We start from the raw sequence: 23,946 nt of genomic DNA on the forward strand, positions 1-23,946 counted from the left end.
CTGCTTGTATCCCTCACTTTCCCTCCTTTCTGCATTTCCTGTTTTGCCATATTGCGTAGGACCAGAGTCACATGATTTCAAGTAAATGCTTCAAGGTAAGAGAAGTGATTTCTCAATACCTGTGTACTTACCTTGGCTAGTTTTGTGGTCTGAGACGCTATTGTTCTATCAGTGGTTATATGATTTCCTTTGATCTTATGCTTTTCTATATCCATTTAAGATGAATTGTTCATACTTAAGGGTTCCCACACCTTTTGACCAATGCATTGACATTTCCATGACTTTTATTAATTGATTAATAGCAATTACTGGATGTTTTAAAACCATAGTATAGAATTTGCATTAATTTTTTTTGGACGACTCTTGAATTGTATAGCAGAACTCAATCAAACAAACATGAGAAAAAAAGAAAGTAGAAAAACACATTGAAGTTCTGTGTGATAGTTGATGTTTATTATAGTTTATTTGATATTAAACTGTAAAATGCAAAATACATTTTCACCTAATCACTTAATACATATTTACAATAAACATAAATATGTGTTTTCAAACTGGCCGATACGTTAGACTTGCATAGCAGGGTTCAACTCATCCCTGTATAACATGTCAAGGTTAGATGGTGTCCCTGTTGTAACATGCCTTCAATATATACATTCCCTTTGTCCTCCATACACATGTGCACTCCTCTGAGTTCAGCCTTTTCTTATGTCCTTGGCTTGCAGCGCCACAGCACTTTGCACAGGTTTTGAACAGTATTCTCTTCTGTGAATCTTTTAGGTTCTCTGCCTCCATCTGTTTAGTATTTGAGGTTAAGATCTGGCCTTCTTGGATTTTTTCTGAACCCTCTTTCTTTGCCGTTGCTTTTGTCTGCGTATGCATTTTTTACTGTCCTTGCCATCCATTTGCATCCTGAAAAAAACAGATGGATCAAGCAGATTAAAACATGCAGACCACCATACTATTTGAGTGATGTTTTTGATATGCTGTGCTTTAGTTTACAGATTCATTCGGTGATAACACTCTCTTACCTTTGCCAACATTTCAGAAGTCTTTTGCCTTGGTGTCCCTCCGGACTGAGACACACATGATTGTTGTTCTTCTGCCGTATGACTCTAATGAAAAGTACAGAGATTAATAGAATTAAACCCAGTGGTGCACATACATTTCGAACCTTATGAAGTAAAATGTGTGTGAACTACTTACATGATCTCATCCTGTAAGCAGCTAGGTCCTTTTGGAATGACTTTGAAATCTGAAAATGGTCCATGGATTCTTCTTTTGTCCTGTGGACACTGACAGGTCTTTGGAACATATTGACTCTCTACCACTTGGGCTGTAAAACAGAAAAAGTGACATTAAAGGGTTAGTTCACCCAAAAAGGACAATTAGCCCATGATTTATTCACCCTCAAGCCATCCTAGGTGTTACACTTTTTCCGTAAATTGAATACAGAAGATGGTCCGCCGGAAGTTAGAAATGTTACTTTATAAAGTTTTAAATATTAAATAAAGATATTTTCCTTACACATGCATCACTTTGCTTCAGAAGGCCTTTATTTACTCCCCGGAGCCGTTAGAGCAGTTATGATGAATATAGATGCACTTTTATGGACTTCAAAAGCAGAGCAACATTCACTGCCATTATAAAGCTTGGAAGAGCCAGGACATTTTTCAATATAACTCTGTTTGTGTTTGTCTGAAAGAAGAATGCCATATACACCTAGGATGGCTTGAGGGTGATTCAATAATGGGGTAATTTTCATTTTGGGGTTAACTAACAGCTATGATGCAAACAGCTATGATGCAACTCAAAAGTTTCGGGTCAGTAAGATTTTTGTTATTTTTAAAAATAAATTGATTATATTAAGCAAGGAAGCATTAAATGATCAAAAGTGACAGTAAAAAAAGATTAGTACCAATTTTGTAACAACTATTTTGATAAATAAAAGGTTCTTGTATTTTTTCTATTCATCAAAAAAAATCCTATAAAGAAAAGAATTGTGATTTTCACAAAAAAATTTAAGCTGCAAAAATAAGATAATAATGTGAAGGATCATGTAACAGTGACTGAGTAATGTCTGCTGAAAATTCAGCTTTGCCATCACAGGAATAAATTATATTTTGAAATATATTCAAATATAAAGCAGTTGTTTAAAATGTTACAAATGTTTCACAATTTTTTTGTTTTTACGGTATTTATATGAAATAAATTCAGCCTTGTGAGACAAGACTTCTTTCAAAAAAATCCTATAAAGCAAACTTTTGAATGGTAGTGTATAATTAAAATAGTTTGTAATTAAACTTGTACATCAAGTTTCGCATTAGAGAGTCTGAATAGTTGTTTGTTCTCATACACTCACCTGTTAGGAGGATACTGAGGTTGAAAACCAGCAAGGCATAAGCTATCATTGTCATGATGAGAGTGCTTCTGTGTGTAAGTGCTGAATAGCCTGCTGTCTGTCATTTTATACTCTCTCTGAGGGACTTCCCTGCTGCACTGCCACTCCTGGAAATTCCATGCTACTCCCACAGGCTCAAGCCATTTTTCCCACGGACAAGAAAGGAGGACTTTCCAAAAATCCACTGCTGCAGGAATCTTTAAGAATGTGTCACAGACTAAGAACAATCACAAAGCAATGTCACATATTAGTATTATTTAGTATTAACTAGTTAGTAATTTTTTTACTGTGTTGAAAGTCTTCTGAAGCCAATAATGTAGTTTAATATGTGGAACAGACAAATCATTTTTCACAGAACATATTCTTACCATTAAGGGGAATCTCATTTGCTCTGATAATGGGGGCACTTATAGCTGCAACAATGGGGAAAATTTTCAGTGAATAATTAAAGTTATTTTATTTTATTTCGTTTTTTTTGGAGCTTGTCAGATGTGATTTACTTTGATGTATTCAAATAGAAAATGTGAAGATTCTTCAAAACTTTCCAATGAAAAAAAAAAAGAAGTATTTTGTGACCTTTCAGAAGGTCGGAAAACATGTCAAGGCAAGACACCACAAGATTGCACACTGTGTTAACTTTAGGACCATGTGATTCCCCCTTATTCCTGTGATTATTTTCACTTGGTCCTGTTGCACAAAATTCATGGAGACATTAATGGTTCATTTGGATCATGAGTCACATTATAACACAATATATTATTTGCTGTATTTATCACTCGCATATTAATGTTGTTTCTTTCTCCTTCCTTTCTCTTCCATTGTCTTGCTCTATTCTAGCTGAAAGTCTTTCTATTGAGAGAACCCCACCATGGATCCTGACAAGATGATCTATGTGAGGCTGAATGAGGAAAAAGTTATTGCAAAGTAAGAGTTCCATGTCTGATACACCCTGAGCATTAGAAACACGCCTCCCAACTAAAAGCCCTCAATTAAACACCTTATGTCTTTTTCAGGTCTGATATTTTGTCCCTTCTAAAAACGTACAACTGTTACCATGAAGGAAAAAGCTTTCAGCTTCGCATTCGTGAGGTATGTTGCATCACTGGAAGTGAAACTTATTGGATCTGGGTCAAATCTTTTGTGTTTCCTGGTTGGTGATTAATAGATCTAATCTGATCTAGAGTTGAGTGTTAGACAGAGTGTGAGTCAGCAAAATAAAAAGGCTATTGTCTCAGAATGGGATTTCGGATGTGGGACATTGGAGTGAGTGCTATATAAGTTCAGTTGTTTGTCACTTTTTTATCCTTATCCTTTATTCTTATCCTTAAAACCCACAAACACCATGCAGTTAATTGGGCCTAGATATGACGCGTGATTGTCTGCATTTTTATGCAGAACTTATCCCAAATTGAACTATACATCATCACAACCATGCATTATGGGCTTATTATTTTGTTATCATTATACTTTTTTGTTACCCTGAAATACTTAAAAATACAGTTAATTTTTCTAAGGCTACCAGGGGTATTTTTGTAATTCTGTGGAAAAAAACTAGTACTGTCAATCGATAACATTTTTTTAACTAGATTAATCACACATTTTTTTCTGTGATTAATCGTGATTAATTGCAATTAATAATTTCACAGTAAATCGCCAAATTAATGTAGAAAATAACAAAAAGATTTCAAATATATTATTTATTATAATATATATGATATAATATTTATTTAAAGGGTAACTAAACCCTAAACCAACTTTTTTTAGTTAATGATCTGTAATACTGGGGCTTTATTAATGCTGTTCATTGATTCGAGTAAATGTTTTGACATTTGAGTATAAAGTGTTTTAATTCTATAAAATATGGTGTAAAACCGCCAAAGTGCTGCCCTCTTAAGGTTGAACGCTGGCTACTGCAGTTGAATTTTCCTATTGGACGTTGTGGTACATCGTGACGTAGGATGGTACCTCCAACGGCTCACTATCCGCGCCCCTGGCACGAGCTCACCACGCCCTCAGAAATGTTTCCCCCAATCACACGATGAGAAAGGCTTCACTCCAGTATGAACTGTCATATTACATGAAGTAGAAACATTATGAATGAAACTCACTTGACACTTGCTTTAACATTGTATTGAAGAAAATACGGTTAAATAATGAAGTTGTCAGTACACGTCAGGCTTTTCTTGCGATTTTATTGCCGCCCGTCATGTGTACAGATAATTTTCATACATGAGACGCGCTTTCAAACCCTGACACGCAAGTGTTTGCCGCGGATGCAGATAGATTAGGTCGGTTCTCTTGCGCGGCTGCTTCACTAGCGTCGTCGGCATCGGGAGTTAACGCAGTTTGAGCAGCGGCTCGCATTGATAAGGCTCCGGGTTTATGTCTACAGACAATCCACCCTCCTCCACTTCAGGTGAAGGTAGGAGAAATGACCGCTCTGTTGCAAAGCTGGCGTCACTCCAGTCATTCTCCATCTTTGCGACTCGCGAGTCTGACAGCTGTCAATCAACCCGTCACTGCGGGTCTCAGGTGCACGCCCTCCGCTCAGCCCCGCCCTCGGTTCGTCCCCTCTGTGTCCGCCGGGCTCTGCCCACTTTTCCAGCATTTTTTGAAAATTGCCAGTGGGTGGAGTTAAGCTCTGAGCAGGGGTTTAGTTACCCTTTAATGCCATAATTTTATGAATGAATTCCAGTATACTAAAGGGGTCATGAATTGAGAAATCAACTTTTCATTCAACCTTTTGATATATAAAAGTTAATTGTGATATAAGAATATCCTGTAAGTTTCGGAGCTTTCAAAGAAGAGCTTTTATTGACACCAGGCACAGCAAACGCTCGATCTCAGAGTGTGCCAGGCTGTGACGTCAGTGTGGTGAAACGCCGCCTTAACCGAAGAAGAAGTACTGATTCTGTAGCCCCGCCCACCAATTTGTGCATGGCATGTTATAGATAAATAACATAGGCCTACGTCGAGCTAAACCGGATCGAACTTCCAAGCAATAAACATGCAGCATATGCTTCATTCGGATTCCAATATTATGAATGCATGGATGAACTTTATTTTTAATGAATATCCAGCTCACGTGGGGAAGACATTGCGTGTTTGTTCCTTCATTTCACCACGGATTTGTTTGTAAACAAGAGACTGGATTTGCAGACTGGATGAGATTACATGAATGAATGAAGCAACACACTTATGTGAGTAAAAAAAGTTTTTTTATATATGATAGTGTTGCATTGTTACAGATCGTTTGATATCTATTGATTGTGTATGTGTCTAACTGAACATAACTTACCACGCTGTCAGAAGCTGGAGAATCCTTTATTTGAGGTGTTGTTGGTTCATTGTCCTGCGATTCGTGATCAGACTTGGACATGTTTTGGCCAGGGCTTGCAAATTCCAACGTCCCAGGGCTATGTGTTTTCCAGACAGGCTACCAAAACGTATCACCGGCCTATCTTAACTAGTGAAATAACATTCCTTTCTTGATGTGCGCTGTTCACACTCTTGACTTGATATTTGAAGGAAAAATACAATCACCGAAGTTTTGATCATCCTGATTTGTCTGACTCTGCAGTGAGGCTTGTGCGTGTGTGTGTGTGTGTGTGTGTGTGTGTGTGTGTTAGTGATGCATGGTTCGTGGTTATATCCTCGGATCGGGCGGGCCAAGTAATAAAAAATAACATTCCAATTAATTGTGGGTGGATGAGAGATAAATCATGGTGTTTGTTTGATAAAGACATTTTGCGGGCCCTGTGGGCGAATCATTCCGGTTGCCGTTTTCCCACACGCTTTCAAAACAATTCCTCGTGTACTCACAGGGGAGCAGAAGCTCATTATAATATGCAAAGCTTATCCAATCCTAGCCATGGGCGTTTACTTCCAAGTCTTCAGTGCGGCACTTCCATAAAAACTGAGCGTTCCATGAGAGAGGCTCAAAACCAGGGTAGAAAATAGCCTATTACTTATTCATTATGATGTTTTTGAATGTAAAAACCACGCAAGCGTCATTAGTTGACCTCAGACAACAATATAAAAAAGTAAAAAAGCCAGTTCATGACCCCTTTAATACAGCTAGTGATGTCTCTATGAGATTGATTTTTCTCCCCAATTATTAAACATTAATTATAGCCATTCAACATTACAGTGTAATTGAAAGCTTTTTAACATTTATTAGGCTTCAAAAAAATATAACAACTTTTAATTTAAGTGAACTTTCTTTAGTCAAGAGCAGTGAGTAATTTTCTCTATTATCTTTTTCTTTGATTAACATTAATGACAGACATCATTAGTTGTTGATTTGACTTTAAGATCTGCCTCTGCCGAACAGCTGTCACACACGTCCCATTTTCTCACAACTCTTTAAGTTCATTTAAGACATTATTTTACTTATTAAAAACTGCTCTTATGAGGATACTCAACAAAATGTCTCAAGTTACTGGTGTAACCTGTTCTCTGAATAGGGAATGAGACGCTGCATAGCTATGACGCAATGGGAATGCCCTCTGGATGTGCTGATTGTCTGAAGCCCTTATAGAATCACGCCAATTCATTGGCTGATGGTACAGGCGCCACCCCAATGCTCTTACATCGTAACACCTTGCTAAACACACCAAGGGCTGATTTGATCTCCTCCAACCACTAGAGCAAACTACATAAGACTTCAATGGTCGGACAGGGCAGAGGAAATTAAGCTTTTCGTCCTATTCTGAGGCGAAAGGTGGAGGGTGGAACGAGTGAAGGGTGATTAACCTGAGAGCGAAACAATGTAGACAAAACTTTGGGCACATATCCTGGCCTAGGTCTTAAAGGGTTAGTTCACCCAAAAATGAAAATTCTGTCATTAATTACTCACCCTCATGTCGTTGGACACCCGTAAGACCTCCGTTCATATTCGGAACACAAATGAAGATATTTTAGTTGAAAGCTGATGGCTGAGAAAGGCTTCACACAGGCCTCCATTGGCATTCAGTACATTGACACTTCCAAGATCCATGAAAGGCACTTAAAACGTCGTTACAAAGTCTATCTCACCACAGTGGCTCTACAATAATCATACAATGCGACGACAATAGTTTTTGTGCGCAAAAAAAAAATCAAAATAACACCTTTATCCAACTTGTTTTTGTCTTCCGTGTGCGCCTCCACGACGCATGCGCGAGAATATGACGTAGCGCCGGTGTTCGGAAATCGAGGAAATACACACTTAAGCTCCATTTTGAGCACTACGCCGAGACCTAAAGCACGATCAATGTAGAATCCAACAGCTTAGACACGCGCGTCTTCCTCTGCTCGTAAACAAATCGCTTCTGGGTCATATGTCCGAACGCCGGATCTGCGTCATATTCTCGCGCATGCGTCGTGGAGGCGCACACGGAAGTCGAGAACAAGTTGGATAAAGGTGTTATTTTGATTTTTTTTTGCGCACAAAAACTATTGTCGTCGCATTGTATGATTATTGTAGAGCCACTGTGGTGAGATAGACTTTGTAACGACGTTTTAAGTGCCTTTCATGGATCTTGGAAGTGTCAATGTACTGAATGCCAATGGAGGCCTGTGTGAAGCCTTTCTCAGCCATCAGCTTTCAACTAAAATATCTTCATTTGTGTTCCGAATATGAACGGAGGTCTTACGGGTGTCCAACGACATGAGGGTGAGTAATTAATGACAGAATTTTCATTTTTGGGTGAACTAACCCTTTAAGGTTACCTTAACCAGGGGCGAAGTCCATACATGCCTCACTAACAGAGAGAGCTTGCAAATCCCCAACTCGCTTCAAAGAAGTTAATGCCAACAAAAGAGCAACCTTGAGAGTCAGAATCCGCTCTGGAGCTGACTCCAGGTGTTCAAAAGGAGCCTCTGTTAAGCAGTGTTAATTTTGACAGCATATTTTGATTTAGTTTAGTCATAGTCTTTTGACTAAAATGCCATTTAGTTTTATTTTAGTCTCCTGAATTGTTTTTAGTTTTAGTCTAGTTTTAGTCGACTAAATATCATAAGATTTTAGTCGACTAAGTATCATAAGATTTTAGTCGACTATATCATAAGATTTTAGTCGACTACATATCATAAGATTTTAGTCGACTAAATCTACAGTAGATTTAGTCTCCTAAAATCTAATGAGTTTAGATAAATTGTAATACATTAAGCAGTTAAGCATTACATAACCGACTGTCACTTGAACTGACATTTTGACATCATTTTTTTTTTCATTAAAAATACACGAAAGAGCTCAATTAACTGTTTTGTTTATTTTTAAAAACATCTATATAGTTTTGATAACTTTGTATTTGTTTTAGTTAGTATATCATGTTAAGCTAAAGCTTCAAATAAGTTTGTTTATTTATTTTTCAAATTTCAGTTAACATTTATTTAATTTCAAGTAAAGAAGTTTTTTAATAGTTTTAGTGAACTATTATAACCCTGATACTTTATTTAATATGTGTCAAATAGTGGTCTTTCCTCCTGACTATGAATTAAATGGGAATTAAATTAAATATAGTTTATTGTGTAAGCAAAAACGAATATATAATGCGTAACCTTTAATTATAAACCAGCTGGAAATACACCAGGACTCTTATTTTGAAATCTCGCCTTACTATTGCAGTTGCAGGAGCTCATTCAAGTTCAGATGAGGAGATAAAATATGCATTGTTACAACCATCTAAAACAGTGGTTCCCAACCACGTTCCTGGAGGACCCCCAACAGTGCACATTTTGCATGTCTCCTCAATCAAACACACCTGATTCAGGTTATCAGCTCATTAGTAGCTACTCCAAGACCTGATGTGGGTGTGTCAGACAAAGGACACATCCAAAATGTGCACTGTTGGGGGTCCTCCAGGAACGTGGTTGGGAACCACTGATCTAAAACACATTACTATATAAACATCGTAAAGTAAACATCGTCATTATTTATCAGCATTAGTTCATAAACAATTGCCTGGCATAAATGTGTGTTATTCATTGATTGTGAGCCGCTCTGGAGCCTGTAGAACATGCAACAGCGCCGTGTTCTCCAGCGGTTAGATCAGTTCAGATCAAATGTGCGCATTTGTTACACAGGATATCAGTTCTGACTGGATCTCTTCCCTAATCGTCCCTCCCTAACATTTTCGTCTCATTTTTATTTGTTGACGAAAATTAGTTGATTTTCGTTATAGTTTTTGTCATCCAACAGTAGTTTTTATTTAGTTATCGTCTCGTTTTCGTCAGTGAAAAAAGGTTTATTAACACTGCTGTTAAGCCCTCCAGGACAACTGACAGGTCCCAAGAGGGGATTCCAGGGGAGCGTGCTGGCTTCAGGCGCCTGACGCCATGCATAAACGCAGAGACCAACCTTTGTTTGCCATGGGGAACTTCATCTGACTCTCTATGAGCGGCAATGGCGGCGACATAAACTCTCAGAGTAGTAGCGGCAACTCCAGCAGCAAACTTTTTCCTGTAGGAACTCCAGCACTGGACCCATGGGGCAGTTGACTGGATCCACAGCATGAGCTGAGCACCATGACTCAAAAAACTTCCACTTGGAGGAATACAGCCTCCTTGTGGAAAGAGCTCTCGTACTCGCAATGGTCTCCTGGACGTCGGCAGGAAGACCAGAGCTCAGAGCTAGTGGCCTTTGATGGGCCATACCCACAGCCTCCAAATCTCGGGAACAACCGCACGACACCTTCAATAGGCGAAGAGCCGGTCCTGTCCATCAGGCCCCTAAGAGCTTCATCCACCAAAGAAAGGGTATCATGTGAAGCAGCCCTAAGGGCAGCACAGGGGAGGCTGCGGCCATGAGGCCCAGAAGCCTGCGACAGGTACCCACAGGAACAGGATGGCCGAGTCTGAAGCAGACCAGACAAGTAACGAGACTGGAAATCCGGGCATGAGCCAGATGGGCCTGCATCAGAACAGAATCCAGGTAAACCCCTAAGAAAACAGTCTGTTGAGATGGGGTGAGAACACTCTTCTATGTGTTCAATCTCAAGCCAAGAGACTGAATGTGGTGAAGGTCAATGTCCCTGTGGCGAGTCACCAATTCCCTGGAGTGGACCAAAAGGAGCCAATCGTCCAGTTAGTTGAGTATACGGATGCCCTGGAGCCTCAATGGGGCCAGAGCAGCATCCATACACTTAGTGAATGTCCTTGGTGCCAAAGCAAGGCCAAATGGAAGAACCTTGTACTGATAAGACTTTCCTCCGAAGGTGAAACTGAGGAACTTCCCGTGTCGCCAGACGACCTGAATATGGAAATATGCATGAATTTGAGATATGATAGCCTTCAGCGTCAACATCTTGAACTTCCTTTTGTAAAGGGAGAAGCCCTCCCCTGGCAGACGCCTCCACTCGTGAAAGAAATGTGATAGTGGAAGCGGAGTGTTGCAATGCAGAGGACATACCTGTGTTAGGGTGTTGAACTGATCCTTGGGGGGTAGTGTGGTCAACCGCGAAGGAGAGCACATGGCGTCCTGATGCGGAGTGAGAGATACCATGACCTGAGTGAGCAATGCAGGGTCTGCCGGCTCCTGGAGAAAACCGAACATGCAACAAACCAATCGGAGGTGAGGGGAGAAAGCTTAGTGCGTCTTTTCCCTCCTGTGCCGAAAAGGGGTTGAGGCCGAACAAGCGCTGCACATCAAAACGCGCTGGGCGGCGAATGTGACAGGGTTGGATAAGGAGAGCGAGTGAGAGGTGGGCAGAAACGCTTGCGCGGTCTGTCCCAACCTCGAAAGTGGGGGGAAGCTCTCCTTTTTCTGGCCTGAGGGTCAGGAGCGACTCAAAGGAACTGGAGCGGAGGGTTTGCTAGACCACCTCAGCTCAAGATGCCTATGTGTGTGTGTGTGTGTATGCGTGTGTGACTGAACATTCACAGAGAGGGCATTCTTGTTTGTCTTGTCGCACTTGAATCGTTTTAAAGCATTTGCATTAATAAGAGCGTGATCATATAATGTAATGCTAGCCAAAGGATGATAGAAAAAACTGATGTTGTATTAAAATGGAAAAAAAATAATTGCATGCATTAAGGTTCACAGCACTAAAAACGTCTCGGTTACGTATGGTAACCCTCGTTCCCTGAAGGAGGGAACAGAGACGTACGTCGGTATTACCGACGAATTGGGATCACTTCAGAGAGCCCCTATCAGCTTCGAGAACTAAAGAACAGGCCAATGGACAATTGGCGTGCGAGATTTGCATCTCGCGCTCCGCCCCGCGCCGCGACGCGGGTATAAACAGGAAGCGAGAGCATCGCACTGACGTTTTTCACTGAGGAGCCGAACTAGTGACACGGCCATGCAGTGATGGAAGGAACTGTGGCGACGGGACGTACGTCTCTGTTCCCTCCTTCAGGGAACGAGGGTTACCATACGTAACCGAGACGTTCCCTTTCAGTCGGTCACTACGACGTACGTCGGTATTACCGACGAATTGGGATCCCTATGGAAAGCGCCACAGTTACTACCACTACCAGCGCCCAGCGAGAGCCCCTCAGACCCCGTTCTGATGCGGGCGGAGAGATTCACGCAGGGAGAGTCACACTGCTGTTCCGCAAGACCCATTCAGCAGACTGATTGGATAACGCTGGGAAAGCGTGCCCGAAGGATGCTGCGGGAGCCACATCATGCCCAGAGGGAGTTACCATGTGGAAAGAATACGTATGGGCTGGCCGTGGGCAGCTCAACATACGAAGTCCCAGAGGTGGCCCCGGCCTAATGCAGGCGGGGGACGACACCGTACTGAGACGGCAGAGGAACTCTGCCAAGGGAAAGACACAAGCTCGCCGTTGGGAGCTGTACCGTGGAGAATACACGTATGGGACCGCCGTAGGGGTCACGACATACGGAATCCAGTCTGACACAAGTTCCACCAATGCATACAAGTGCCAGACCTGGCGTCGGACGCTCCGCAGCATCCGACTGCCGAGGGGTGCGGAGGACTCAACAGGGTTCGCCAATCCTGGGGAACTCGACTGGAGAAAATAAGCGAACGTATCCGTTCCATGGGGAAGGGAATGGCGCAGCAAGCCGACACTTAGAACGGGCACTTCAGTGAAGCTGACTATGGGAAGCGAGCACACGAGAAGCCACCGGTTCTACACGTAGGCTATAAAACCTAGCGAACGTGTTAGGTGTCGCCCAGCCTGCAGCTCTACAAATGTCTGTCAGCGAGGCGCCACGAGCCAACGCCCAGGAAGAAGCTACACCCCTGGTGGAGTGAGCTCTAACCCCGAGCAGGCAGGGCACGTCTTGGGACTCATACGCCAAGACAATGGCATCCACTATCCAGTGGGCCATCCTCTGCTTGGAGACAGCCTTTCCCTTCTGCTGTCCTCCGTAACAGACGAAGAGCTGCTCTGAGGTCCTAAAGCTTTGCGTTCTGTCAACATAGACGCGCAGAGCGCGAACTGGACAGAGAAAAGCCAGGGCTGGGTCTGCCTCCTCCAAACGCAGCGCTTGCAGGCTCACCACTTGGTCCCGGAAGGGAGTAGTGGGAACCTTGGGCACGTATCCAGGCCGGGGTCTCAGGGTCACCTGAGAGTCACCCGGCCCGAATTCCAGGCACGATTCATCAACCGAAAATGCCTGCAGGTCCCCTACCCTCTTAACTGAGGCCAATGCAATCAGGAGGATTGTCTTTAGAGACAAGATCTTAAGCTCTACTGACTGTAAAGGCTCGCAACGGCCGTCGTGCTGTCCGTCCGGACCAGAACGTGCTTGTCTTTGAGCGACCCTTTGAGGCGGCTGAGAGCAAGACGAACTGCCAGCAACTCCAGGCAATTGATATGCCATTGCAGTTGGGGCCCCGTCCACAGACCCGATACTGCAAGCCCGTTGTACGTGGCACCCCAGCCCGTGGGTGAGGCATCCGTGGAGACAACATGATGCCTGGACAATTGTTCTAGAGGCACTCCTGCCCGTAGAAATGAAGGGTCCGACCACGGAGTGAGGGTTTGGCGGCATCTCGGCGTCACTTGGACACGGAGGGACCTGCTGTGCCACGCCCATCTCGGGACTCGGTCGTGTAGCCAGTGCTGAAGCGGTCTCATATGGAGCAGCCCTAGCGGCGTTACTGCGGCTGCTGCTGCCATATGCCCCAGGAGCCTCTGAAAATGTTTCAGTGGGACCGCTGTACTGCGTTTGAGCGTACTCAAGCAGCTCAGCACCGACTGGACGCGCTCCTCAGTGAGGCGCGCTGTCATGGCGACCGAGTCGATCTCCATCCCGAGAAAAGAGATCCTCTGTACAGGACTGAGTTTGCTCTTCTCCCAGTTGACCTGAAGACCCAACCGGCTGAGGTGCCGAAGCACCATGTCCCTGTGTTCGCACAACTGCTCCCGCGACTGGGCAAGAATCAGCCAGTCGTCGAGATAGTTGAGGATGCGAACACCACGCTCCTTCATGGGAGCAATGGCCGCCTCCGCGACTTTCGTGAAGACACGGGGCGACAGGGACAGCCCGAAGGGCAGGACTTTGTACTGATATGCCCGTCCGTCGAAAGCAAAGCGTAGAAACGGTCTGTGTCGAGGGAGAATCAAGACATGAAAGTACGCGTCCTTCAGGTCAATCGCTGCAAACCAATCTTGGGGACGGATGCACCTGAAGATGCGTTTCTGCGTTAGCATTCTGAACGGCATCCTGTGGAGGGAGCGGTTCAAGTAACGCAGGTCCAAGATCGGCCGTAACCCGCCTCCTTTCTTGGGTACAATGAAGTACGGGCTGTAGAACCCGGACTTCATATCGGCTGGAGGGACCGGCTCTATCGCGTCCTTCTCCAATAGGACAGCGATCTCCGCCTGAAGCACCGGGGCGCCCTCCTTCGGTATAGATGTGAAGTGGACACCCCTGAACTTCGGGGGATGCCGGGCAAACTGAATCGCATAGCCGAGTCTGATGGTGCGGATGAGCCAGCGAGACGGGCTGGGAAGCGCTAGCCAGGCCTCCAGAGACCGAACAAGCGGGATCATCGGCACCACAGACGTACCCGGAGCGGGGCAGCGCAGCGGAACGCAGGGGCCCCAGGACGACATGGGAGTGGTCCGTGCAGGGGTCTGGGTCTGACACATGACCTACATCCGCTGAGGGGACGGGCGAGCGTGGGGAGGCACATTGTGTGCGTCCGCACAACCAATGCCCCCTGTTGGCGAGGGGAGAGGTGTCTGAGGGGTACGAGGCATGGTAGCGTCGCATACCACCAGACGCGCTCTCTTGGCACCCAGAGATGTTGGAAACTGCTCTTTTATTGAAAATTTGGGTGCCACTGGAACTGGGGCCAGTGGCGGAACAGACAGACAAATAGTGTTCCCCCGGCCCTCCTCCGGGGGAAGGAGTGGTGCTGCAGCCATCTCCCGAAGAGCAGTTTCCTCCATCTCTGGGCGGCCCGTCTCAGGGTCTCTTACGACGGCGCTTGCCACCTGGCTTGGCAGCGGCCTGAGCGGGCTGGACATTCTTCCCGCGACCGGCTCCACGCCCACGGCCGGTTGGAGGCTGCTGCTGGGCTGGGGCGGGAGCGGAGGCGGCCGCAGGAGGACGTCCTCGGCGACGGGCAGGCGGAGGCGCTGCAGCCGGCGGCTGGGTGGAGGCAGCAGCGGGCCGCCGGTGCAGGATATGTTTGATGGCCTCCGTCTGCTTCTGGGCGGCCGAGAACTGCTGGGCGAAATTCTCGACCGCGTCGCCGAACAACCCGGCCGACGAAATGGGGGAGTCCAGAAACCGGTTCTTATCAGTCTCCCTCATGTCGACCAGGTTGAGCCAGAGATGCCGTTCCTGGACCACTAAGGTGGACATCGCCTGACCAACGGAGCGGGCGGTAACTTTCGTCGCCCGGAGGGCCAGGTCCGTCGCCGCCCGGAGCTCCCGGAGGAGCTCTGGGTCAGACCTACCCTCGTGCATGTCCATGAGTGCCTGGGCCTGGTGCACCTGGAGCAACGCCATGGCATGCAAGGCAGACGCGGCCTGTCCGCAGGACCTGTAGGCCTTCGCAGTCAGACTGGACGAAAACCTACAGGCTTCGGACGGGAGACGAGGATCACCACGCCACTCGGAGGCGGTCGCCGGACGCAGTTGCATCGCGACGGCGCGTTCGACTGGCGGGATCCTCTCGTAACCATTGGCCTGTCCGCCGTCAAGGGTAGTGAGGAGGGAGGAGCCTCCAGGTCTGTTTCTGGCACTAAAGGGTGTCATCCACGACCTGGAAAGCTCCTCATGCACCTCCGGGAAGAATGGCACTGGGGCGGGACGCTGAGAACCAGCGCGACCCCCCCCCCCCCCCCCCCAGGAACCAATCATCCAACCTAGAAGGTTCGGGACGTGGTGGAGGGTTCCACTCAAGCCCGACCTTTTCGGCGGCCCGGGAAAGCATAGCCGTCAACTCGGGGTCCGACTCAACCGTTGCCACTCTCCCAGAGGGAGGCAGTACAGCTGAGTCCTCATCCTCCGAGGACTGGAACTCCCCCTCCGATGCTGCAATCGACATCTGCTCGTCCGCGGGCGCTCTGAAAGAGATGACTGGGCGCCCGTGGGCGGGACCAGCGATCTCTTCCGGGGGCGCCACCGGCAGCGGTGCTTGTGAGGGTTCAGGGACCTGCGTAGGGACACTAGGCGGGTTTGTCCTGAACGTAATCCTCAGGTCACCCCGGCCATCCGTCGAAGTAGGTCTATCCTGGTTAGGGATAGCTCTAGATCGAGGTATGGGGAGGGGGACTCCTCCTTCCCGGAGGTAGGTGAGTCTCGACCTAAGCACCGCAATAGTCATGTTCCCGCAGTGAGAACACAACCTATTCACAAACGCTGCCTCAGCGTGCTGTAAGCCCAGGCACGTGATGCAGTGATTGTGGCCGTCAGCGGGCGAGAGGGAACGACCGCATCCAGAAACGCACGGGTGGAATGACATCTTGAGAAAGACGCAGTGTCACACCCGTGTTGCTCTCTTTGTGAGGAAACGCTCTTTTAGAGAGTGCTGAAGCACCCAGGGAGACCGCGGCAACACACAGGGAATAGTGCAGCCTGTGTTTGCACTCAATTTGGGAAACGCCCACCGAAACCAACAGGTTTGCTGTGATAACAGCAGTTGTTTCACTTATTGCAGCTGAGTTTGCGGTCCCGCTGGAGAAAGCCGTCACACCAGCACAACGTTTCTCTCCTCTTCTTAGAATTCTCTCGACTCGAATCGCTGAATGAATCAGGAAGCAGTCTGCTACTTCAAACGCCGTTCGGCTCCGAAGTGAATGACGTCAGTGCGATGCTCTCGCTTCCTGTTTATACCCACGGCGCGGGGCGCAAGATGCAAATCTCGCACGCCAATTGTCCATTGGCCTGTTCTTTAGTTCTCGAAGCTGATAGGGGCTCTCTGAAGTGATCCCAATTCGTCGGTAATACCGACGTACGTCGTAGTGACCGACTGAAAGGGAACACATTATTTTTCATTTAGAGAATGAAAGATGGATTAATATTTAATACTGGGTTAAATCTTTGCTCTATATTGCTGTCCCTTTAGTGCTAGATTGATCTAAAAGTCAGTATACAATGGAAATTCACCATATATGTTCTCTAAATCAGTGTTATAGATCTTATTTTGAGCAAATCTTGCATTTGTTTTTTTTCTTATATATATATTTTCTTAAAAATAATGTTATAATGTTGTTATAAAATGTTATAAAAAAACATCACTAGGCTAATAAAAGCCAATAATTCTCTAGTTTGCTCTAGATATTGTCTAACATTGGGACTAAATTTATTTAAACATATTTAAATTGTGTATCATGATTTCTAGATGAAAACACAAATACGTGCACACACAAGGCTAGTAAACGAGGCCTTCTGTATGTTTTCACACGGAGGCCACTTGCACGGTCATGAATGTAGGGCCTAATTATTCACTAAACTATCTACAAATTATTTACAATATGTTGCTGTCAGTGAACACAAACAGTTTTGAGAAGAAAAAAACAACAAATCCTAATTATTTTTTATTTTATCTCGACAAGTTAACTTAATAAGTATTTTTAATAGGAGGGATGGTCTAATCTGTCAGCAAACTGGACACAGTTGTCACATTGTTATGATCTGTTGGATCACTTACAGTCTCTTGGGAAATCCCTCCAGGCTGTTTGTGTTTCAGAACAAGTTTAACCTCAGTCAGTTTGATACTGAAAGTTAAGAGATTTTCCATTGCTCAGACAGATAGTATCTAGAATAACAGCACTTTCAGTTATTCTGAGTGAAAACATTTTATATGTAATATGACACTTTTTGTAATTAAGGGCCGGATTTACTAACAGCTTGAGCCAGCGCAAACCCTCTTTTGGTGTTAAAAACTACTGTCAGGATTTACTAAGGAAACGCAGTAATAAATTAGCACTGAAAAGGTGTGGACAGGGTTGTTTTTGTGGCTGAACTTATTGCATATGTATTTGTAGGAGTTTTCCTTTCAGGCGCAAAATGTATAGGAGGAGAGAATTTAAATGAATCACGCAAGGTGATTTACATATAGGTTTGTGCTGGTCAATTTACTGGTGTTTGTGCCATTATTTACCGCCCCAAAAAGCACGTCTTAAACCAGATGCTAACTGGTAGATTGCGTTGGTCAATATGGAAATGATCAGGCTGTGTCTGTGTTCTTTAATTTGTGTGTTGATCACGCGCAGAACTTTACACTCCCTGTGCTTTTATGGAATTGCGCTCTCACACAAATTTGCCCTGTTTAGTAAACCTGGCTCTAATTGCCATAAAAGAAAAGGGACGTTTTTTTTCATTAATATGACACATTAATAAAGGCTGGAAGAACAAGTTTGGTGCTTAAGAGTATGTATGTGTTGTCTCTGGTTGTCTTTTTGTTTGTCTCTATCTGAATAGTTTACTTTAAAATCTCATGTGACTGAATGAACTCACATATTTCTTCAGCTTGCTGTTATATAGCTATTATTATTCTTGAAAATATTCTTTAATTGTTGAATTGGAATGATTTACAGCTGACAAAAGGATCTAAGTGATGATATGCATGTGTAGTGATAGTAGTTAACAAATTCCTTAGTATTGCACTGATCCCATCATCCCACTGGGTAATTGAGGGCGTTTCAAAAACGGGCATGTTTTGTTGTATTGAAAATGATCACATGAGGCTCCATGAGTCAAAGGTATTGTGAGGATAAACTGATGTATCATGTGATAGAGAGAGAGAGAGAGAGAGAGAGAGAGAGAGAGAGAGAGAGAGAGAGAGAGAGAGAGAGAAGTAGAATAGATAAAGATGAATGACACATTGGATAAGATAAAGACTAAGGTTCAAGGAAAAAGTGAGAGTGCTGAAAGGAAATAAGTTATTGTGATGGATTGCAGGAGTCTCTAGTAGTTTGGTTTAAAGCATGAGTTGCCATGCTCCACGTCCCGATGATAGCATACTTCTTACGAGACTTAAGTCTTATGTCGCATGCCAAATTTAAATACATTACCCCAAATTTAACAAATCATTTTTAAGAGGTTGTCAGGTAGTAAGTAAGACAATTTTTTTGTGAGCAATGTTCTTTGTGTTTAAATGTTGTTGTGAAAAGATCATGTTTAACCTGCCCAGGAAAATTTATCGATTTCTGGTTAAACATTAATTTTTGAGGACTGCAGACAGTCAGGTTGGCGCAGCTACACTGTAAAAAAAGTCTGTAAAAATAGGGTATGATGTAATGTATATAAATATGAAGGAATTTTGCGTATTTTGGTTTTCAGGTGTTTTACCTGTATTTGGAATTACACATTGCATTAGTTTGTGTTTTAAGGGTTAACGAAAATTTCCGTAAAATTACAGGATAATGTTCTGGCAGAAAATTACCAGTATATTTTCCATTTTTATTTTTTACAGTGTAGCTGAGTAACTGCCATTGAGATAAAATTGTCTTCGCTATTTTAAGCACACAGTAAAAATTATATTATGATATGTACTGTAGTTGACAACATATGTTTTTACATTTAACTTTTATACATTTATACAAGATTTCAACAATTTTTTTTACTTCAGGTTAATATAATTTAAGTTGATATTACTTAAAAAGCTAAAGGGGTCATGAACTGGCTTTTTAAAAAAATGTATACTGTTGTCTGAGGTCAACTTATGACGTTTGTGTGGTTTTTACATTCAAAAACATCATAATGAATAAGTAATAGGCTATTTTCTACCCTAGTTTTGAGGCTCTCTCAAGAAACACTGGGTTTTTATGGGCGTGCCGCACTGAAGACATGGAAGTAAATGCCCACGGCTAGGATTGGATAACAGTTTTGCATATTTAATGAGCTTCACCTCCCCTGTGAGTAGGCTACACGAGGAATTGTTTTGAAAGCCTGTGAGAAACGGCAAACGAAATGATTCGTCCCACAGGGCTCGCAAAATGTCTTTATCAAACAAACAATGATTTATGTCTCATCCACCCGCGATTGATTGGAATGTTATTTTTTTATTACTTGGCCCACCCAATCGGTGAACCGTGCATCACACACTCACGCCAAGTATGTTGCGGACTGTATGATCAAAACTTCCGTGATTGTATTTTTCCTTCAAATATCAAGTCAAGAAAGTGAACGCACATCAAGTAAGGAATGTTATTTCACTATTTAAGATAGACTGTCGGCAGGCCGGGCTTACGTTTTGGTAGCCCGTCTGGAAAATACATAGCCCTGGGACGTTGGGCTTTGCGGGCCCTAGCCCATACATGTCCAAGTCTGATCCCGATTCGCAATGAACCAACAACACCACAAATAAATGATTCATCAGCCTTTGACAGTGTGCTAATGATCAGTTAGACACGTACACCTAATCAATAGATATCAAACAATCTTTAACAATGCAATACTATCACATATAAAAAAACATTTTTACTCACATAAGTGTGGTTAATTTTATCCTGTCTGCAAATCCAGTCTCTTGTTTACAAACGAATCCGATGAAATGAAAGAAGAACAGACACGCAATGTCTTCCCCACGTGAGCTGGATATTCATTAAAAATAAAGTTAATCCATGCATTCATAATATTGGAATCCGAATGAAGCTTACGCGGTATGTTTAGAAATTCTATCCGGTTTAGCTCCATGTAGGCCTGTGTTATGTTAGTGGCACAAGTCGGTGGGCCTGGCTACAGAATCAGGCGTTCTTCTTCTTCTATTGAGGTGGTGCTTCACTACACTCTGACGTCATAGCCTCGCACACTCTGAGATCGAGCGTTTGCTGGGCCTGGTGTCTATTAAAGCTTTTCTTTGACTTACAATGAAGTTTTCAGCTCTGAAACTTACAGGATATTCTTATATTACCATGAGCTTTTATATATCAAAAGCTCAAGGGAAAGTTGATTTCTCAATTCATCACCCCATTAAGGCAGCATGGTTTTTTTTTTTTTTTTTTTTTTTACAGTGCAGCCTACTGTTCAAAAATGGCTCCATCTAGAGGCTATTAGAAACACTTTAGTGCAATATTATATTCCTCTCACTCACATTGCTTCTTGCTTAGTGTTTCATGATTAGACCACCCACATCTGTTTACTCTGAAAAAAAGTGCCCTTTTTTGGCAACACTCCATGAATCTGGGTGCACCTATACTAAACGTGTTAATATAGCTTACTATGGAGAACGAATAATTGGAACTGACAATTTGCCAGGAAATAACATGTACTTAATAATTTTGTACACAAAGAAACTCAATGTAAATTTTCTGTCCTTTCTTGACATGGATTCATTATTTTGAAATAGTTTTTTTCATGTGAGATGTGATGGAAATGGGTGGAAAACACTAGAAGCCACTAAAAAGCTATTACAATGAAACTAAAATCTTTCTTTCCGCATTATATATTGACATTTTTTATGACAATGTTTTTATGCAACATTTTCTGTGTCCTTAAGCTGCAGGTCAGTGTCAGAATCAGAGCGTTCTTTGAGCGCCCTCTACTGGTTTTGTTCAGAAAGTGCATGCTGTAAAATGACATGCAGCCAACAGAGGGAGCTTCATAACTGGACTTGAGCTTATATCTCACAAACTTCTCAACTCTTGTCTTGCGGACCTGAAACTGTAATATACGCAGTTCTAACCACTTTTTTATCAGCGATAGATGAAATTAGTACACTCTAAAAAAAAAAAGGCTCTATATGGCTCCAAAAATGTTTTTTTTGCTTAAGTGGTTCTTCAGTGGTTCTTCAGCAGTTCTTCAGAGGTTCTTCACCGGTTCTTCACCGGTTCTTTGACTAAGGTGCTATACAGCACCTCTGAAGAACCGCTGAAGAACCGCTGAAGCACCAAAATTGGTGCTATATAGCACTAAAAAAGGTTCCCTTATGATTACGAGCCAAGAACCATTTTTGGTGCCATATAGAACCTTTTTTTTTAAGAGTGTATTCACAATCTATAGAACTGCCCATAACATTATTATTCTTGATGCATTTTGTTCTCCCTTGTCTCACCATCATAAGTGCTCAATACAAGTTTAGATTATATGATCTATGTGTATTACAGACATGATTGACTATGGTCATATTACATTTTTTTATCAGTTTTAAACACACTCACATACACAGATAGATATAATTTTTATAATTTTGCAACATTGTAATCAATTGGATTAAATATTAGATATCAAGTGATGTCCTGCCTAGGAAAATGTACATATTCTTATTAAAATGTATTAGATAGTTACCACAGATAGATAGATAGATAGATAGATAGATAGATAGATAGATAGATAGATAGATAGATAGATAGATAGATAGATAGATAGATAGATAGATAGATAGATAGATAGATAGATAGATAGATAGATAGATAGATAGATAGATAGATAGATAGATAGATAGATAGATAGATAGAAAGTATTAAGACTGTATTAAGTATATATTAATATCTATCTATCTATCTATCTATCTATCTATCTATCTATCTATCTATCTATCTATCTATCTATCTATCTATCTATCTATCTATCTATCTATCTATCTATCTATCTATCTATCTATCTATCTAGTAAATAACTCATTAACATTCTTAAAGTCAATTTACTCTTTAAATTTATTTTAAAAAGCATAGATTGTAGAAAATTCCCCCTTTGTACAAAAAGTCTGTTCAGACAATAAATTAAGAAGTTCAGTTCATGAGATCCTCCATTGCATTCATCCATCAAACATTCAGTGTTATCCTTCCATCAGCATGTCAGTATGCTTAGGCGCATTAGAGTAACCAAAAAGCAGCAGGTGCGCTATCAGTCCTACGCAAATTCTCTCCGCGTGACTGTAAGTGCGTCTGTGCAAACAACCAGTCCAGTGGATCTTTAGCACCGTAGTCCATCTGACTGCTGAACCTCAGCGTGACCTCATCCAGGCCGAGGGAAGTGCGGCGGGGCTGCAGAGCCCGGGAAGCGCTGCGCGGCGTTGAGGTAGAGGCTGTGTGCTTCCCCACAGGTTTACGCCTGTGAGTCCTGGAAATCCTCAAAGGGCCGCAAGCAGGCTGGGCCAGTTCTTTAATGGAGTTCACATATTCATCCAGGGGATGCGAGAGGTCCTCGTGCGACTCTGTTATTGTCGGTAGAGGAGCCACAGACAGGAGTAATCTTCTGGGTTTCATCCTGGAGAGAGATGAGCAGAGCGACAGTTAGTTATTTATACAGTCTGCATTTGTAATGACATTTGACAGTCAATAAATGTCTAGTTGAATGTTTAATGGACATCAATTGTTTAGTAGATCAGATATCTCAGATTTACCTGTAGGACAAGCTTCTAGGAGTCGGTGATCAGAGTGGTGATTTGTTGTGCAGAGGTTGTGTCTGTGTTTGGCTTAGAGGCAGCTCAACGCCTTTTATACAGCCAAGGCAGTTAAGGACAATAAGCCAAGGCCAATGATGCTAAATTTAGCTAAGCTCTGACCTTGCATGCCTGACAGGAAATGTGTGTGTGCTGAGCGGAGAGTAGAGGAAGCTGACCAATGGGACCTCGCCGCAGCTGCCCTGAATGTTTACATTGCAGTAACAATGAGACCCTGGGAGCACTCGGTCCTCCACCTACACGACACTTGACTACGCTCACTCACAATTACAGCAAAACAGCTGCCAACGCCATTACAGATTTTTATTTTGGTCGCAGGTTTTTGTTGAAGAGCAGGTCCTCAGAGATCCAGTGGGGACAGGTCTGATGGGCTGCTGCTCTGACCTCTGTCATGCTTTGTGACTGTGTTGAATGATTATACAGTTGAAGAGTCAAAGAGTCACAAGATTCTTCTGTTGAGGTTGGACTGAACAATTGAGAATTAAATATTGTTTTCTGTGAATCCAGAAAGTAAATAGCCTAGGATTGAAATGAGATTCAAGTTCTTCCAGCTATAATTATATAAATATCACTTTAAAGGAGTTTGTTTTTACCGTGGTTTGCTGAATTAAAGTGCCACTGTGGGTTTTTGAGGTAAAATGCAACTGTGGTAATAATGTCAGATGTAATTTATAATGTCCACATGTAAATTTGTGTTTTTTTTACTTTAGATTCTCTCTTCACCTAAAAGCAAAGATACATAGAGCTAAGAAATGTGCTCATTAAATTAGGTTAAATCCTTTA

At 43.2% G+C, this 23,946-nt stretch overlaps 2 protein-coding genes across 2 annotated transcripts in view; one reads left to right on the plus strand and one right to left on the minus strand.

The window, feature by feature from the left end:
• Window positions 1-23,946, plus strand: part of rassf4a (Ras association domain family member 4a) — a 37,545-nt gene that overhangs the window by 5,748 nt on the left and 7,851 nt on the right. The window contains exons 3-4 of the mRNA XM_079842955.1: window positions 3,236-3,322; window positions 3,412-3,487. Of these exons, the coding sequence (XP_079699081.1) occupies window positions 3,267-3,322; window positions 3,412-3,487 (132 nt within the window). The 5' untranslated portion in view covers window positions 3,236-3,266. The remainder of the gene's footprint in view (window positions 1-3,235; window positions 3,323-3,411; window positions 3,488-23,946) is intronic.
• Window positions 434-2,545, minus strand: cxcl-c13b (CXC chemokine 13b). Its single transcript, XM_079842958.1, has 4 exons — window positions 2,360-2,545; window positions 1,204-1,333; window positions 1,029-1,112; window positions 434-909 (listed from the first exon to the last, which is right to left on the minus strand). Exons 1-4 carry the CDS (start codon window positions 2,412-2,414, stop codon window positions 810-812), a joined length of 369 nt encoding a protein of 122 aa, XP_079699084.1. The 5' UTR covers window positions 2,415-2,545; the 3' UTR covers window positions 434-809.

Source organism: Gobio gobio (assembly GCF_949357685.1).
Source record: "Gobio gobio genome assembly, chromosome: 18".
NCBI classification, from domain to species: domain Eukaryota; kingdom Metazoa; phylum Chordata; class Actinopteri; order Cypriniformes; family Gobionidae; genus Gobio; species Gobio gobio.

What these genes read in the sequence shown, in the direction of transcription:
- cxcl-c13b (XM_079842958.1), bottom strand. Translation starts at nt 2,414, where the DNA reads ATGACAATGATAGCTTATGCCTTGCTGGTTTTCAACCTCAGTATCCTC. An exon ending in CCTCAGTATCCTCCTAACAG is followed by an intron (nt 1,334 to 2,359) that starts GTGAGTGTATGA and finishes TCTGTTTTACAG; the next exon opens with CCCAAGTGGTAGAGAGTCAA. An exon ending in TGCTTACAGGATGAGATCAT is followed by an intron (nt 1,113 to 1,203) that starts GTAAGTAGTTCA and finishes ACTTTTCATTAG; the next exon opens with AGTCATACGGCAGAAGAACA.